A 16492-nucleotide genomic window follows, 5' to 3' on the forward strand; every position below is an offset into this window, starting at 1 on the left:
CTCTCCCTCTCATGAAACTTACAAATTAATTTTTCTTATCTCCATTAATCAGAGTTCTTTCTACACTGAGCCACCCAGTACCCATTAGTTAAGTTTTATCCTTTACTGTTTTTATTGCCTAAAAACAAATGATACAGTAACAAGATTAGAGCAAAAATGAACTACAGCTATAAAAACTCAGCATGGTGATATAAAAGAATTTAACCCAGAAAAAGTTCATTAATCAACTGCAATATCATACATTTGCAGCTTAGAGACATTAAGATGATTCTGTCTCCTAATTTTAAACCTTCAACATTAGAGTATAAGTAACATTTGTTAATTTGTTTAACCCTTTTCTCCTTTCCACTTTCCTGAAATCCAAAGTATAGACCCCTAATATAAGCTAGATCCCAAAAGCATCTGACAGAATTCTCAAACTATTCATATTGTCTCTTCTTGTGCAATTGCTAAAATCATCAACTATATCCACACATGCCATACAGACTTGGGGAGCTCCTTTCTATAAAATATTTAAGTTGGGGCCCCTGAGTGACTCACTCAGTTAAATGTCTAACTCTAAATTTTGGCTCAGGTCACAATCTCAGGGTCATGAGACTGAGCCCTGTGTCGGGCTCCAAACTCAGTGCAGAATTTGCACATCCCTTTCCAACAGCTCCTCCCCACACGTGCGTGCGTGTGCGTGTTCTCTCACTCATAAATAAATCTTTTTTTTTTTTTAAAGAGGCCTCATTAACTCTCCAAGAACACTACTGAACATTTATTTGAAGAATTGTCTTTATGGAAAATTGTGATAATTTATAGCAAGTCTGATCCTTTCCAAACAAAAGAAATGGACAGATAGGAAATATACTAACATAGTATTATTTATGGCAGTGCTACTCAAAAGTGTCCGGTAACCTGTGCCTGCTTGTAACTTCTCCACTACTGATATGTGACCAGATAAATATGAAAAGAGTAGCACTGGAAGCTTGTATAGCCATCTTGCATTGCTCAGACATTTTTATCATATTTCATAAGAGTACTGAACCAAAGGGGCACCTTGATGGCTCAGTTGTTAAGCAGCTGCCTTCGGCTCAGATCATGATACCAGGGTCCTGGGATCAAGCCCCGCATCGGGCTCCCTGCTCAGCGGGAAGCCTGCTTCTCCTTCTTCCACTCCCATTCCCCCTGCTTGTGTTCCCTCTCTCACTGTGTCTCTCTCTGTCAAATAAATAAACAAAATCTTTATAAAAAAAAAAAAAAAAAAAAAAAGAAGTACTGAAACACAGCATGTTGGTCTTTAAAAAAAAAAAAAAGACCCTTTACCTTTACCATAGGCAGTTTTGGAGCACTGGTTTTCAAGTATATCTAGAATACTGTCATTTTCTTAAAAGAAAACAATTTTTGAAGAATTATCATGAAAATGCTGATAAATATAATCAGACATTAAACAGAGATGTCACCAAATTGTATTATCTTTTACCATGGCATTGGCAAACTAAGGCCTTTAAGACAGATTTGGTCCAGTGTCTTTTTTTTTTTTTTAATGAAGTTTTATTGGAGCACAGCTTTCACACTACAACAGCATTACTGAGGGCCACAAGAAAGAACTTACAGCCCAGAAAGTGCAAAATATTTACTATTTGGCCCTTTACAAACAGTTTACTAAATCCACTCTACAATATCATTGAATTAAATCTTAACGCAGAATATATAATTCTTGGGCCCAGTTTGTTAAGACTGAAAGCTATTTCTGTAAGAAATTCCTTCATGTTCACAATTTCCTTATATCACATAACCCTATTAATTTAGTACAGCTTTCGGAACTATAAGTGGTGTAAAACTTGGGCTATAAATTCTTATTAGTGCACTTACCATAAGAGAAAGTATCTGGCAGAGGAACACCATGGCCAGCCAACTCTTGAAAAGTCCAAAATTTATTAACACAGTTCAGGATGGCTTGAGGTCGGTTCATCAACCGACATCCCATCTTCTCTAAATGGCGCAAAACAGTTATGTCACTATCACTTTGCACCCAAGGGGTTGGTACTCTCACTACCACCACTTGGGGATAGGCAGTTATTAGTTCTCCATTGATCCGAAGACCTGAAATACATAGGAATGAAGCCAAGATTATTAAAAGGGAATATACCAAAATATTTAAGAGTTTGGATCACAAAACTAAAAGTACAATTTTGTTAAGATTTCACTGGAACAAGACGTCTATTCCTTATATTCTTTACAAGAAAAAAGAAAACTTGAGAAAAATTCCTGCAGTGATTAAATTAGTATGTGTCAATAAAATGAAACCCCAAAAAGCCTTTAAAAAAAAGTCATGGGGCACCTGGCTGGCTCAGGTGGTAGAGCCTAGGACTCTTGATCTCAGAATCATACATTCAAGGCCCCACATCAAGTGTAGAGCTTACTTAATAAAACTAAAAAGACCGTCATAATCTCTATGTTCAGAGACAAAAAAAAAAAAGTCCAGATATATATGCTGAATTTTAAAAAAAGTTGGGGGGGCGCCTGGGTGGCTCAGCAGGTTAAGCCTCTGCCTTCAGCTCAGGTCATGATCTCAGGATCCTGGGATCAAGTGCCATATCGGGCTCCCTGCACAGTGGGGAGCCTGCTTCTCCCCACCCTCTGCCTGCCTCTCTGCCTACCTGTGATCTCTCCCTGTCAAATAAATAAATAAAATCTTGATGATGATGAAAAGAAGAAGAAAGAAGAAGAAGAAGAAGAAAGAAGAAGAAGGAAGGAAGGAGAAGGAGAAGGAGAAGGAGAAGGAGAAGAAGAAGAAGAAGAAGAAGAAGAAGAAGAAGAAGAAGAAGAAGAAGTAGTAGTAGTAGTAGTAGTAGTAGTAGTAGTAGTAGTAGTGAAAACTGGCACTTGAATGTTTAAAAAGCAAATCTTGGGACACCTGGCTGGCTCAGTTGGTACAGCCTGTGACTCGATCTCAGGGTTGTAGGTTCCAGCCCCAATGCTGCGACTAGAAATTACTTATAAATACTTAAAAAGGGGGTGCCTGGGTGGCTAAGTGGGTTAAGCCTCTGCCTTTGGCTTGGGTCATGATCTCAGGGTCCTGGGACAGAGCCCAACATCTGCCTGCCTCTCTGCCTACTTGTGATCTCTGTCAAATAAATAAATAAAATCTTAAGAAAATATATTTAAAAAAGGCAAATCGATGTATGGAATTGAAGCACTACACTGTACATCTGAAATTAATACGACACTGTATGCTAACATTAAATTAACTCTATTAATTTTATGTGTTCATTTTAGATAAAGCAAAAAAAGGAAGTTGCCTTCTTTTATGGTTTTTGTTATGAATTTATACCTAGGTGTTGCATTTTATTCAACACCTGTTAAAATGTATTCTTTAAAAAAAAAAACCCAAGGGCACCTGGGTGGCTCAGTGGGTTAAGCCGCTGCCTTCGGCTCAGGTCATGATCTCAGGGTCCTGGGATCGAGTCCTGTGTCGGGCTCTCTGCTCAGCAGGGAGCCTGCTTCCCTTCCTCTCTCTCTGCCTGCCTCTCTGCCTACTTGTGATCTCTCTCTGTCAAATAAATAAATAAAATCTTAAAAAAAAAAAAATCCAAAACCTGGGAGCCCAGGAGTCTCCTTGGGACTGCATGTAACCCTTGTTCTCCAGGTTGTAAGTCTGAGCCCTAAGTTGGGTATAAGATTACTTAAAAATTATAAAGTCTTGTGGTGCCTGGGTGGCTCAGTGGGTTAAACCCTCTGCCTTCGGCTCAGGTCATGATCCCGGGTTCCTAGGATCAAGCCCCACATCGGACTCTCTGCTCCGCAGGGAGCCTGCTTCCTCCTCTCTCTCTCTCTGCCTGCCTCTCTGCCTACCTGTGATCTCTGTCTGTCAAATAAAAAAATAAAATCTTAAAAAAAAAATTATCAAGTCTTAAAAAAAAACCTGTTTGCATTAAAAAATAGTATGCTTGTTTTAAAACATTCAAATACAAAAAATATATAATGTATTTAGCTCCCAATCAACATCCTAGGTACTCAGTGTTTTGTTTTGTTTTTTAAAGATTTTATTTATTTGATAGACAGAGATCACAAGTAGGCAAAGAGGCTGGCAGAGACAGAGAGGAGGAAACAGCCTCCCCGCTGAGCAGAGAGCCCAATGCAAGGCTTGATCCCAGGATCCTGGGGTCCTGGGATCATGGCCTGAACCGAAGGCAGCAGCTTTAACCCACTGAGCCACCCCGGTGCCCCGGTACTCAGTGTTAACAGTGGTATATATTTTTCCCACTGCTAAGTATAGAAAAATATTTAAGATATTTTACTCTCTCTCATCACTCAAAATTATATCAGAGACCTCTTCCTCTGTCAGTACATTTAAAGTTTTATTTCCTTCTCTTTTTAGTGAATTAACTGGAATTCTATCCTTTCAGAGATAAACCATATAACCAATATCTTACTCATTCACTTACTATTAAGCAATTACTGTGTGTCAGATTATTTTGTAAAGATTAGAAATAGATTGGCAAATAAGGCAGGTCCTTATTGTTAGAAGAATCCATTCTAGTGGGAGAGACACTTTTAAATGTGGAAGTTCTGATATAGGAGAGAAAAGTAGATTAACACCTGAGTTAGGTATGTGTGTGTTTAAAGAAAAGAGGAAGAAAACTTCACATTACGTGAGCTGGAAGTCACAGAGTAAAAGATCAGTAAGAAAAATATGTGGTTCGGGGCGCCTGGGTGGCTCAGTGGGTTAAGCCTCTGCCTTCAGCTCAGGTCATGATCTCAGGGTTCTGGGATCGAGCCCTGCATCGGGCTCTCTGCTCAGCGGGGAGCCTGCTTCCTCCTCTCTCTCTGCCTGCCTCTCTGCCTGCTTGTGATCTCTGTCAAATAAATAAATAAAACCTTTTAAAGAAAAAAAAAATACGTGGTTCAACTACAATTTTTACAGGAGCACCTGGGTGGCTCAGTGGGTTAAAGCCCCTGTCTTTGGCTCAGGTCATGATCTCAAGGTCCTGGGATCGAGTCCTCCATTGGGCTCGGCAGGAAGCCTGCTTCTCCCCCTCTCTCTGCCTGCTTCTCTGCCTACTTGTGATCTCTGACTGTCAAATAAATAAATCTTTTTAAAAAACAACAAACAACTACAATTTTTACTGACAGAATGTAAAAAATAAGGCTGGTCATTTAAGGTGTCAAACATGAAAAGCCCAAGGTTTTTATTAAGGTATCACTGCCACATAATACTGTATTAGTTTTAGGTGTACAAAAGAATGATTTACTACATGAAATACATTGGGAAAGGATAACTGCATCTATCACCTCACAATTACAAATTTTCTGTGATCAGATCTACTCTCTTAGCAACATTAAAATATACAATATAGGAGTCTCTGCATGACTTAGTCTGTTGAGCGACCAACTCTTAATTTCAGCTCAGGTCTTAACCCCAGGGTTGTGAGACTGAGTCCTGTATCAGGGTCTACAGTGGGTGTGGAGTCGGCTTAAGATTCTCTATCTCTCTCCCTTCCCTTCCTTTTTTTTTTTGTTTAAGATTTTATTTATTTATCTGACAGACAGAGATCACAAGTAGGCAGAGACGCAGGCAGAGAGAGGAGGAAGCAGGCTCCATACTGAGCAGAGAGCCTGATGTGCTTGATCCCAGGACCTTGGGATCATGACCTGAGCCAAAGGCAGAGGCTTTAACCCACTGAGCCACCCAGGCACCCCTCCGTTCCCTTCTGCACCTCCCCACCCATGCTCTCTTTAAAAAAGAAATATACATTACTGTATCGTTAGTCACAGTCACCAAGTTGAACACTACATCCCTAAGATTTACTTATAACTTGGAAGTCTGTACCATTTGATCATCATTTCCCATTTCCCCCATCCCACTACCCACCACTGACAACAACCAAACTGTTTTCTGTATCTATGATCTGTACATATGAGTTCAGCTGTTTTTTGATTCCACATTTAAGATTGTACAGCATCTGCCTTTCCCTGTGTGACTTATTTCTCTTAGTATAATACCTGCAAGGTCCTCTATATTGTCACAAGTGGCAGAATTTCATTCTTTTTAATGGTTGAATAATATTCAAATATATGTACATATATATCACATTTTCTTTATTCATTCATCTGTCAATGGACACTTAGGTTATTCCTGTTTTACCTATCATAAATAATAATGCACTGAACACGGGGCATGCAGATAAATCTTCAAGACAGTGATTTTGTTTCACTCAGGTAACTACTCAGATCTGGAATTGCTAGATACAAAATTCTAAGCTAAAGAATTTATATTTGTTCTAAAGGAACTGAGGGTATGCGCTGCATACTACCTGCTGATACTTCACACTATCCGCCCCCCACTTTTACAAAAATTCTATTTACCCATTTAACAGACAGAGACACAGTAAGAGAAGGAACACAAGCTGGTGGAGTGGGAGAGGGAGAAGTAGACTTCCCGCTGAGCAGAGAGCCCGATTTGGGGCTCCAACCCAGGACCCTGGGATCTCATGACCTGAGCCAAAGGCAGATGCTTAATCCTTCTCAATATGGCAGGATCTAGAAGCATTTCCCATACTCCCTTACCAGCAGGGTTCAATTCTGAAAATCTACCACCAATAGAGAATTACACAAAAATTTAAAGGTCAAAGAGAAGTAGAAGTCATTATCCTCCAGGGTCAGCTGCACCATAGGTAGGTGGTCATCAGGAGATGTGAGGTTTTGTCAGTGTATTCAGGGATTCTTGTAACTGTTCATAGTACTGCTACAAGTATCTTGAGATTGGCACCACAGTTTTCTGCAATCCCACACTTTCTCATTAAAAAAAAAAAAAAGTTTTTTATTTATTTGAGACATAGTGTCATGATCCCAAAATCACAACCTGAGCAGAAATCAAGAGTCAGAGGCTTAACAAAAAGAGAGAGAGAGAGAGAGAGGCTTAACTGACTGAGCCACCCAGGCACCCCTGCACTTCTCCATTTCTTAGGTTTTCTCAGTGACTTGCATCAAAAGGCAAATGTAAAAAGCATTTTTTTTTAAGTCAGAAGAAACTTAATGACCAGACTGGGAGTTACAAGTTTTTAAACTAGGACATGAAGAATGGGAAATTTAAAAAAGAAAAGCCATTTTAGGGCAAAAGATGCTGAATTCAGATATAAAAGATTTTGGTGATAACATGAGGACATCAAAGTAGAACTATTCTGTAGGCAGAAGTGTGTGTTAAAACTATACATATGTATGTGTACATAATTCATATTGGTAATGTGGAGTATGTATACATGTGAGCATAGTTACTTATTTGTCTGTTTACTGGAATTTTCCCACAACATAATAGCTAAAGAAATGGATATATAGGCTGAAAAGGGTGGGGGGGGTGTGAAGAAACCTAAGACCAAGATTTGGTAGATTCAATAAGTCAGGAAAAGTAACTGAAAACCTAAGGGGGAAAAATCAGCCAAAAAACTAGGAAAATCTTAAAAAAAAAAAAAAAAAGATTTTATTTGAAAGGGAGAGAGACAGCCAGAGAGAACACAAGCAGTTGGACTGGGAGAGGGAGAAGCAGGATTCCCACACAGCAAGGACCCGGGGATCACGACCTGAGCTGAAGGCAGATGCTTCACCACTAAGCCACCCAGGTGCCCCTAGGAAAATCTACTTTTAAGTAATACTGTGAAAAACGAGAAAGGTCAGTATAATCAGGAGAGAATGATCAAATTCATTAAATAAAACAGAAGAAATAGGAAGGCTGAATGCTAAGAAGTTTGAGTGATCAGAAAAAGATATTGTCAATTGCCAAAAGAAAAATTCAACCATCATTACATTTTCATCGCATTTCCCTAAACTGCACTTTTAAGAAATGTGGTAAATTCAGGGCACCTGGCTGGCACAATTGCTTAAGCAGTCAACTTGGTTTCAGTTCAGGTTGTGATCTCTGGGTCATGAGATCGAGCCCCAAGTCAGGCTTAGCACAAAATTTGCTTAGGACTCTCTCCCCTTCCCTTGTGCATTCTCTCTCTCTCAAAATACACATAAAAGTTAAAGAAAGCAATGGAGATACTCCCTCGCTTAGTCCACACCACCAATAGAAACCTGTTGCCACCAAAACTTGGGAGTATGGGAGTACTTTACCCAAAGTGCAGATCTGCATACTACACTATGGGGTATTACTGATGAACAGAAATTCATCATCTCTTATTATCAGAAACAAACACTTCATTATTTTAGACAAGTGGAAGGTGAACCAAGGCTAGAAAGAAGGGCAGGTACAAATCAATGAGCCCAAAAAGGCAAAGCAACTTCTCTCACAGCTCTGCCTTAAATGTTACTCATCTCTTGGGCACTATTAGCAAAAGCTACCATTATCTTTGATGTAGAGCTTATAAAACTGAAATATAAGATCCCTGTTATTCAGTACATACATGCATGTAAATGTGTAGAATTTTCCCCACAGTTCTACTACACTCATTATATAACAGGTAGTGCAGATGAATGTGCTACCACTCAATTTGACTCCACTTTCTCAGAAATATATTACCTTTTTTACTTAACTTAAACCTCACCTTGTGAAACTGTTCATCTAATTTTATTTTGGACTGGGATGAACATTTCAGTACAAGTATTTCAGAGTTTATATTTTAGATTAAGTGCATGATCAAGCATTAACAGCCCATAATAAGTGAATCTTAGAAAAGCAAAATTCCTCTATTTTTGACATAAAAAATTTATTATGTAAGGGCACCAGGGTGGCTCAGTCAGTTAAGTACCCAACTCCTGATCTCAGCTTAGGTCTTGATCTCAGGGTCATGAGGTCAAGCCCTACAGTGGGCTCTATGCTGGGTATGGGGCCTACTTAAAAAAAAAAAAAAAAGTAGAAAAAAGTGTTGGCATAGATTTTGAGAAAAAAGAACACTCTTGGGGCGCCTGGGTGGCTCAGTGGGTTAAGCCGCTGCCTTTGGCTCAGGTCGTGATCTCAGGGTCCTGGGATCGAGTCCCGCATCGGGCTCTCTGCTCAGCAGGGAGCCTGCTTCCCTCTCTCTCTCTCTCTGCCTGCCTCTCCGATTTCTCTCTGTCAAATAAATAAATAAATAAATAAAACCCTCTGCATTTAAAAAAAAAAAAAAAAAAAAAAAAAGAAAAAAGAACACTCTTGCACTGTTGGTGGGAGTGCAAATTAGTGCAACTGCTGTGGGAAACAATATGGAGGTTCCTCAAAAGGTAAAAATGGAAGTACCCTATGATCCAGAATTGTATAGACAGGGTATTTACCAAAAAATTCAACAACAGTAATTCAAAGGGATACATGCACCCCTCTGTTTATTGGAGCACTATTTACAATAGCTGAACTATGAAAGCAGCCCCAGTGTCCACTGATAGATGAATGGCTACAGAAGATGTGGCATATATATAAAATGAGTTATTATTCAGCCATAAAAAAGAATGAAATCTTGCCATTCACAATGACATGGATGGAACCAGAGAGTATTATGCTAAATGAAGTTGAGTCAGTCAGAGAAAGAAATATATGATCTCACTCATATGTGGAATTTAAGAAACAAAACAAATGAGCAAAGGAAAAAAAGAGACAAAGAGACTCTCAACTATGGATAACAAATTGATGGTTACCAGAAGGGTGGGCAGGTAAGGGACAGGGAAAAAGGTGATAGTAAAAAGTATACTTATGATGAAAAAAAAATTTTTTTTCAAAGTCTGTTACATATTAAAAGCCTACTGTTTTTGTGAAAAGGTGTTATGGGCTGATTATTTTCCAAGCTGAATGATTCTTTTGGGATATTAACAATCTCCTTGCTAAAAATTAAGTGGAGAATCTCTTATGTAGCTCTAATGTAAACCTGTCCTTTCTGAGAGTAGAATTTGGCTATACCAATAAGAGTAAGTACTAGCAGTTTTTTTGGTGGGGAGAGGGGCACTAGTGTTTTTGTCCTCAGGAAACAAGAAATTGGTTCTTTTCTGACTGATATTTTTTTTTCCATCTTCTTTTTTTTTTTTTTTAAGATTTTATTTATTTATTTGACAGAGCTCACAAGTAGGCAGAAAGGCAGGCGGGGGGCGGGGAAGGCAGGCTCCCCACTGAGCAGAGAGCCCAATGTGGGGCTCAATCCCAGGACCCTGGGACCATGACCTCAGCCGAAGGCAAAGGCTTTATTTAACCCACTGAGCCACCCAGGCACCCCTTTTTTCCATCTTCTAATGTTCCAGAGGATTCTTAAGGATTTCTGAGATACTTAGAGCTTACAGAATTTTAAGAATTTTATTTATTTATTGTGGCTCTGAATATTTTATCTTCAAAAAGAAAAAAAAACTGTCAGAATTTTAACTGGAAGTTTTAAGTGAAAACACTGTATGTGCACAATTAAAAACCCACACAATCTCTTATGTCAGAGATCATGAAGCACTCAAAGACTAAGGGAGATGTGTCCCTAAAACACAAGTGACAGTTTGGAGGGGTTCAAAATTAGCCAAATTTCAGATGATATGACCATCAAAAAGGTCAATTAACTAATAACATTTTTTTAAAGATTTTATTTATTTGACAGACAGATAATAAGTAGGCAGAGATGCAGGCAGAGAGAGAGGAGGAAGCAGGCTCCATGCTGAGCAGAGAGCCCGATGTGGAGCTCGATCCCAGGACCCTCGGATCATGACCCGAGCCGAAGGCAGAAGCTTTAACCCACTGAGCCACCCAGACACCCCAGCTGATAACATTTTAAATTAAAAAAAAAAAAAAAAAGTTCATGAATTCATAATATTTATAGAGAAGGACCAAAAAAAGGGCCTCATTTGCTATCACTTAAGGGACTACTACATAATTCCTTATTCTAAAAACAAGTAGTTAAGGAAAAATTACATTTATCCCACCATTTCTGCAGGAACTACAGTTTACTAAGAAAAGCTCTTTTTTGGAGATGAATGCCATTAACATAGAGTAACAAAATTTGAAACCCTCATGCAGCAAGTGAATCAGGCAAAGATCAAAGATGTTAAAAGCATTAAGAAAAGATCGATGAATATTTGTATAGTGCTAAAATATCAGAGATTTGCTAGGCAAAAAGTAAAAATAGATTTTTGTAATAGACCACACAGATTACTTACCCAGGAACCAAACTCAGCATCACTATCAGTGACAAACAGCCATTTTGTGCCTCCTGGTTAAATGCACTATGAAGTACCTACCATCACCCTGTCAGTCATTTTTTGCTCAAAATGCATAACATGTATGTAATCACGCCAATTCACAGGAAACTTCAGAAGGCAGACATCACAAGGAAACTATCAGACAAACCCAGAGTATGAGACATTAAAGATAACTGTTCCGATCACTTGAAAAATTTGATGTCACTGAAGAAAAAAATCGAAAAACCATCTCTTGGTCTTTCTAACTCTAGAAAGACCAAGACATTACATCCAAATACCTTTGCATAGACCCTTACAGAGCCTGATCTAAAAAGAATAACTGAAAGATATTTAGATTCAGCTATAAATATCCAACTCTAAATTATCAGATGCCAGGGGTGCCTGGGTGGCTCAGTGGGTTAGGGCCACTGCCTTCAGCTCAGGTCATGATCCCGGGTTCCTGAGATCAAGCCCCGCATCAGGCTCTCTGCTCGGTGGGGAGCCTGCTTCCTTCTCTCTCTCTGCCTGCCTCTCTGCCTACTTGTGATCACTGTCTGTCAAATAAATAAAATATTTTTTTAATGAAATAAATAAATAAAGTATCAGATGCCATTAAAGAGTTACTCATTTCTTAAGGTGCGCTAATGGTATTAAAGTATACAGGACAGTGTCCTTACTTTTTTAGCTACAGATACTGAAACATTTAGGGGGAACTTGAAAATAGCTACTTATTGTAAAAGGCTAATAACTCTCTCAAAAAGCTGTGTTTAATGTATATAATATTTATACATATTAGGATAAAGAGACATAAAGAACAAAAGGTTACTACTGAACACTCCATCTAGGCATCGAGAATATAGCTGCCCGTAATTCTTTTCTTTCAACTTCTCTATTCACTTACAACTTTAAATACAGGGGCGCCTGGGTGGCTCAGTGGGTTAAAGCCTCTGCCTTCGGCTCAGGTCATCATCCCAGGGTCCTGGGATTGAGCCCCACATCGGGCTCTCTGCTCGGCAGGGAGCCTGCTTCCTTCTCTCTCTACCTGCCTCTACCTCTCTGCCTGCTTGTGATCTCTGCCTGTCAAATAAAATAAATAAAATCTTTAAAAAAAAAAAAATAAACTTTAAATACAAGGTGGGGGTTGAGTGGGGGCCAAAACCAAGACATCATATCAAATTCATCTAGAGAAAACTGATACTGGTCATTCCTATTTAAAAATCTCCTGGGTCATGGTACCTGGGTGGCTCAATGGATTCAACCTCTGCCTTTGGTTCAGGTCATGGTCTCAAGGTCCTGGGATTGAGCCCCACATCAGGCTCTCTGCTCAGCAGGGAGCCTGTTTCCCCCTCCCTGCCTGCCTCTCTGCCTACTTGTGATGGATCGATCTCTCTGTCCAATAAATAAATCAAATTAAAAAAAAAATCTCCAGTGTTTGTTGCACAGCTTTCCTCTCTTATTTGTTAATAGTTTTTCATCCTTTCACCAATACTGAAAGTTCATTTACTGTTCCACTGCTATCCTACTTTCCTTGCCATTTATGTTCAAAATGTTATTAGTGCAGTAAAATTACTTATTAGCTCATCTTGGAAGAAGTGAGAACGGAAAAGTAACTAATAGCTAGAATAGCTTGCTAAAGGTAATCACAACCAAATCTAGGACGTGAAATGTTTCTCAGTCTGTGAGTTCTAGTTAGAAAAAGTAAATTTACAGTATAAGAGATTAACAAGTTTGAGCTCCATACTCCCAGCTAAATTCACATAAAAAAATATAATTGTTTGGGTCAACACTCCAGGAAACTGTTCCAATACTTAACTGACAAAACTACTGAAAATTTACCACCAAAAAGTGGTATTTCCCTCATTTTAAAATCTCAAAGAGTCATATCACCAAAAAACAATAATAATAATAATTAAGAACATTTTATGATACTCAAGACATTAAAACCCATTTTCCAATTGGTCACACAGGATTAATGCCTACCATTAAATACAAATTGCATATCTGTCTTCACATATATCTAACAAATGAGAAATGTCCTCTTAAATTTTTTTTTTTTTAATTACTGGTTTGTTTCTCTGACCAGGTTCCAAACTGTCAAAATGAAGTAAGAAAATTACCTAAATTTCAAAGAGCACAATTGGATAATGGGAATTTATAGTACAAAAGGACAGATAATTCTGAAGAATTATATAAAACACTGGAAAGTCTTTATTAAAATTGGGTAAGAATTCAAATAGCTACTAATTATCAAACACCAAAAACTGGAATACTAAGAATCCATTCGACAAAGAATATATATGATGTCTTTCCTATTTGCTTACTTGCTTCCTAACAGGATATATTTTGTGTTTCCTATCAAAATATCCTTCTTTAACCCTTCTCAGCAATCCTTTTGCCCTACAATTTGTTTCTCAGTCTTAGCTAATAATCTCAGGTAGAGACAAAATTATTTTTCTCAAAGGTAAGTCCTTTTGGGAATGATGAAAATTCCTTTTCAGATCCCTCACCAGTGGCAGAGAAAGAAACAATTAACTACTGTTAATAGTCTACCTCATCATCCCTGAGCACTGCTGCACTGCAGCTAACAGTCATATGTTTTAAGAGAGAGTGGGCACCTGGGTGGCTCAGTCGTTAAGCGTCTGCCTTCGGCTCCGGTCACGATCCAGAGTCCTGGAATCCAGCCCAGCAACACCTTGCTCAGCAGGAAGCCTGCTTCTCCCTTTCCCACTCCCCCTGCTTGTATTCCCTCTTGCTGTGTATCAAATAAATGAAATCTTTAAAAAAAGACAGAAAGTGGGTGAACTATTTGGTAGGGTTTTTTCTGACTTAAATAAAATGAAGAAAAGTTTTAAAGAAGAGAAAAGAAGAGGGAAACCAAAAGCAGGTAAACAAGCAATCAAATTATCACTGTCCATTTTATAAAAGCACCTTTATTGAAGGTTGTGACTGGTAGTTTCTTTTCCAAGTATCTTTAACAAATAAAGAATCTGAGGTCAATATAACCAACTCTATACCAAAAACTGGCAGAAAGAGCTAAGACACCAATTAACAGAAATGTGATGGTACTAACTAAAATAATCCATCTCTTAAAAAAAATAAAATTATTCATCTCCTTAAATTTTATAGATGCGGACATTCAAACTCTGCAGGTTTGAGTACATTCTCTTCAGCATTTCCACATATAGTTTTAAGATAATTATCTTAGGAGAAATACTTCCTGAAATTGATAAACAAAAAGACAAAATAGCTTTAAGGGACTCTTCCATTTATATAGTCCTTCTTTCATCTGTTCAGAAACATTTGCTGAAAACCCACTTTAATATAATCTGAGTCTCGGGATAAAATCCTAGCCCTACTTGAGAGTTTTTAAAGAGGACAACAGTTGGGGGGTGGGGGGAATGATGCATGTATGTAAAGTACTTAATAAATGATTGGCATATAGTAAGTGCTTAATAATTGTTATGGCTATAAATTATTCCGAGTTTACATTGCTGGGGAGGGTAGGTGGATAGCACAAATGGTGACTGTTAATAGCAATAAAACCTGGGAACTTGTTTCTTTGTTCCCTTTTGTCCCTAATCCCAATCAAACTGATTTTTAAAATATTTGACACACAAGAACTCACTATTAGAAACAAGATATACTTCTATTTTGCTAACTTAGCATGAAAGCTTTATGAAGTTTACCTCTACTATCCTAATATGATTTAAAAATTAAAAGCTGGGTGCCTGGGTGGCTCAGTCATTAAGTGTCTGTCTTCAGCTCAAGTCATGATCCCAGGGTCCTGGGATCAAGTCCCACATTGGGCTCCCTGCTCCCAGCTCCCTGCCTGCTTCCCCCTCTCCCACTCCCCCGCTTGTGTTCCCTCTCCTCCTGTGTCTCTGTCAAGTAAATAAATAAAATCTTAAAAAAAAAAAAAAAAAAATTAGAGGTGCCTGACTGGCTCAGTGGGTTAAAGCCTCTGCCTTCGGCTCAGGTCATGATCCAAGGGTCCTGGGATCAAACCCGGCATTGGGCTTTCTGCTCAGCAGGGAGCCTTCTTGCCTTCCTCTCTTTTTGCCTGCCTCTCTGCCTACATGTGATCTCTGTCAAATAAATAAATAAAATCTTTAAAAAAAAATTAAAAGTTGAAATACTATATCTAATCTAATTAATATATTTTGTTCCCTCATAAAATAGTATCTTTCCTGAAATGGTAAAGAAAGGCTATATAGAAGGTAAGTAAATGTATAATTCAAGTCACTGTAAATGACTTGTAAAAGCCATAAAACTTTGGGGCGCCTGGGTGGCTCAGTCATTAAGCATCTGCCTTCGGTTCAGGTCACGGTCCCAGGGTCCTGGGATCGAGTCCCACATCAGGTTTCCTCCCTTTCCCACTGTTCCTGCTTGTATTCCTTCTCTCGCTGTGTCTCTGTCAAATAAATAAATAAAATCTTAAAAAAAAAAGAAAAGAAAATTTACTGTAGTCTTCCAGCAATAGACTGCTATAGAAGAAAGGGGGGTGTGTGGGCAGCAGAGCTTCCTTGTGATGTAGACAAAGCCCCTTCCATCCACTTTAGAAAGGGCAAACTTCTTTGTAATAGTGGTTCAGGGTTGAACACAAAAATATCAATCTGTTCTACCAACTTCTGGCAATCAATACCAGCTTATACATCTAATGATAACTTAAAACTTTCTGAAAGCAACTATAATAAATACAAATATACAAGTATATTTATATAATTTTATTTATTTTTTTAAGATTTTATTTATTTGACATGTATCACAAGTAGGCAGAAAGGTAGGCAGGGGCGGCGGGGCGGGGGGGGGGGGGGCAGGCTCCCTGCTAAGCAGAGAGCCTGATGCCGGGCTTGATCCCAGGATCCTGGGATCATGACCTGAGCCGAAGGCAGAGGCTTTAACCCAGTGAGCCACCCAGGCGCCCCTATTTATGTAATTTTAAATAAATATAAATGAAAGATTATGGAATAATTAATAAAAAAGGAACTATATCAAACTCTCTGAATACTGAATGTTCCAAAGAAAACTACAGAGAATGTAGGCGATTAGGGTTTTTCCTCTCAAATGTTTCGTTTAGACCCAAAACCAGCAAGGAATAATGGTGAGGGGACAGCAAAGGCAAAAAAAAGAAAGATCTATTGCCAAGTCCTCTCTGGCATGCCTATAACAAAAACCCCACATCTGATTCGAACCTAGTTCCACCATTTATCCACTGTGCAACCTCAGGCTAAAGTTACTTTACTTATCTGTGTCTCAAGTTCCTCATCTGTAAAACGGGAAAAGTAAAAATAGTTCCTTTACAGAGTTGCTGTGAGGACTAAGATGGTTAACATTAGTGAAAAAGTACCTGGCACATAACAGGCACTAAACTTAATCATCACTGTCATCGACT

General features: G+C 38.6%; 1 protein-coding gene across 7 annotated transcripts in view; it reads right to left on the reverse strand.

Annotated features, from left to right (window-relative positions):
- Positions 1-16492, reverse strand: part of RIMKLB (ribosomal modification protein rimK like family member B) — an 82399-nt gene that overhangs the window by 24955 nt on the left and 40952 nt on the right. For all 7 annotated transcript variants that reach the window (XM_059186218.1, XM_059186216.1, XM_059186214.1 and 4 more), the window contains one exon: positions 1858-2088. In XM_059186218.1, the coding sequence (XP_059042201.1) occupies positions 1858-2088 (231 nt within the window). The remainder of the gene's footprint in view (positions 1-1857; positions 2089-16492) is intronic.

Source organism: Mustela lutreola, chromosome 8 (genome assembly GCF_030435805.1).
Source record: "Mustela lutreola isolate mMusLut2 chromosome 8, mMusLut2.pri, whole genome shotgun sequence".
Lineage (NCBI taxonomy): Eukaryota > Metazoa > Chordata > Mammalia > Carnivora > Mustelidae > Mustela > Mustela lutreola.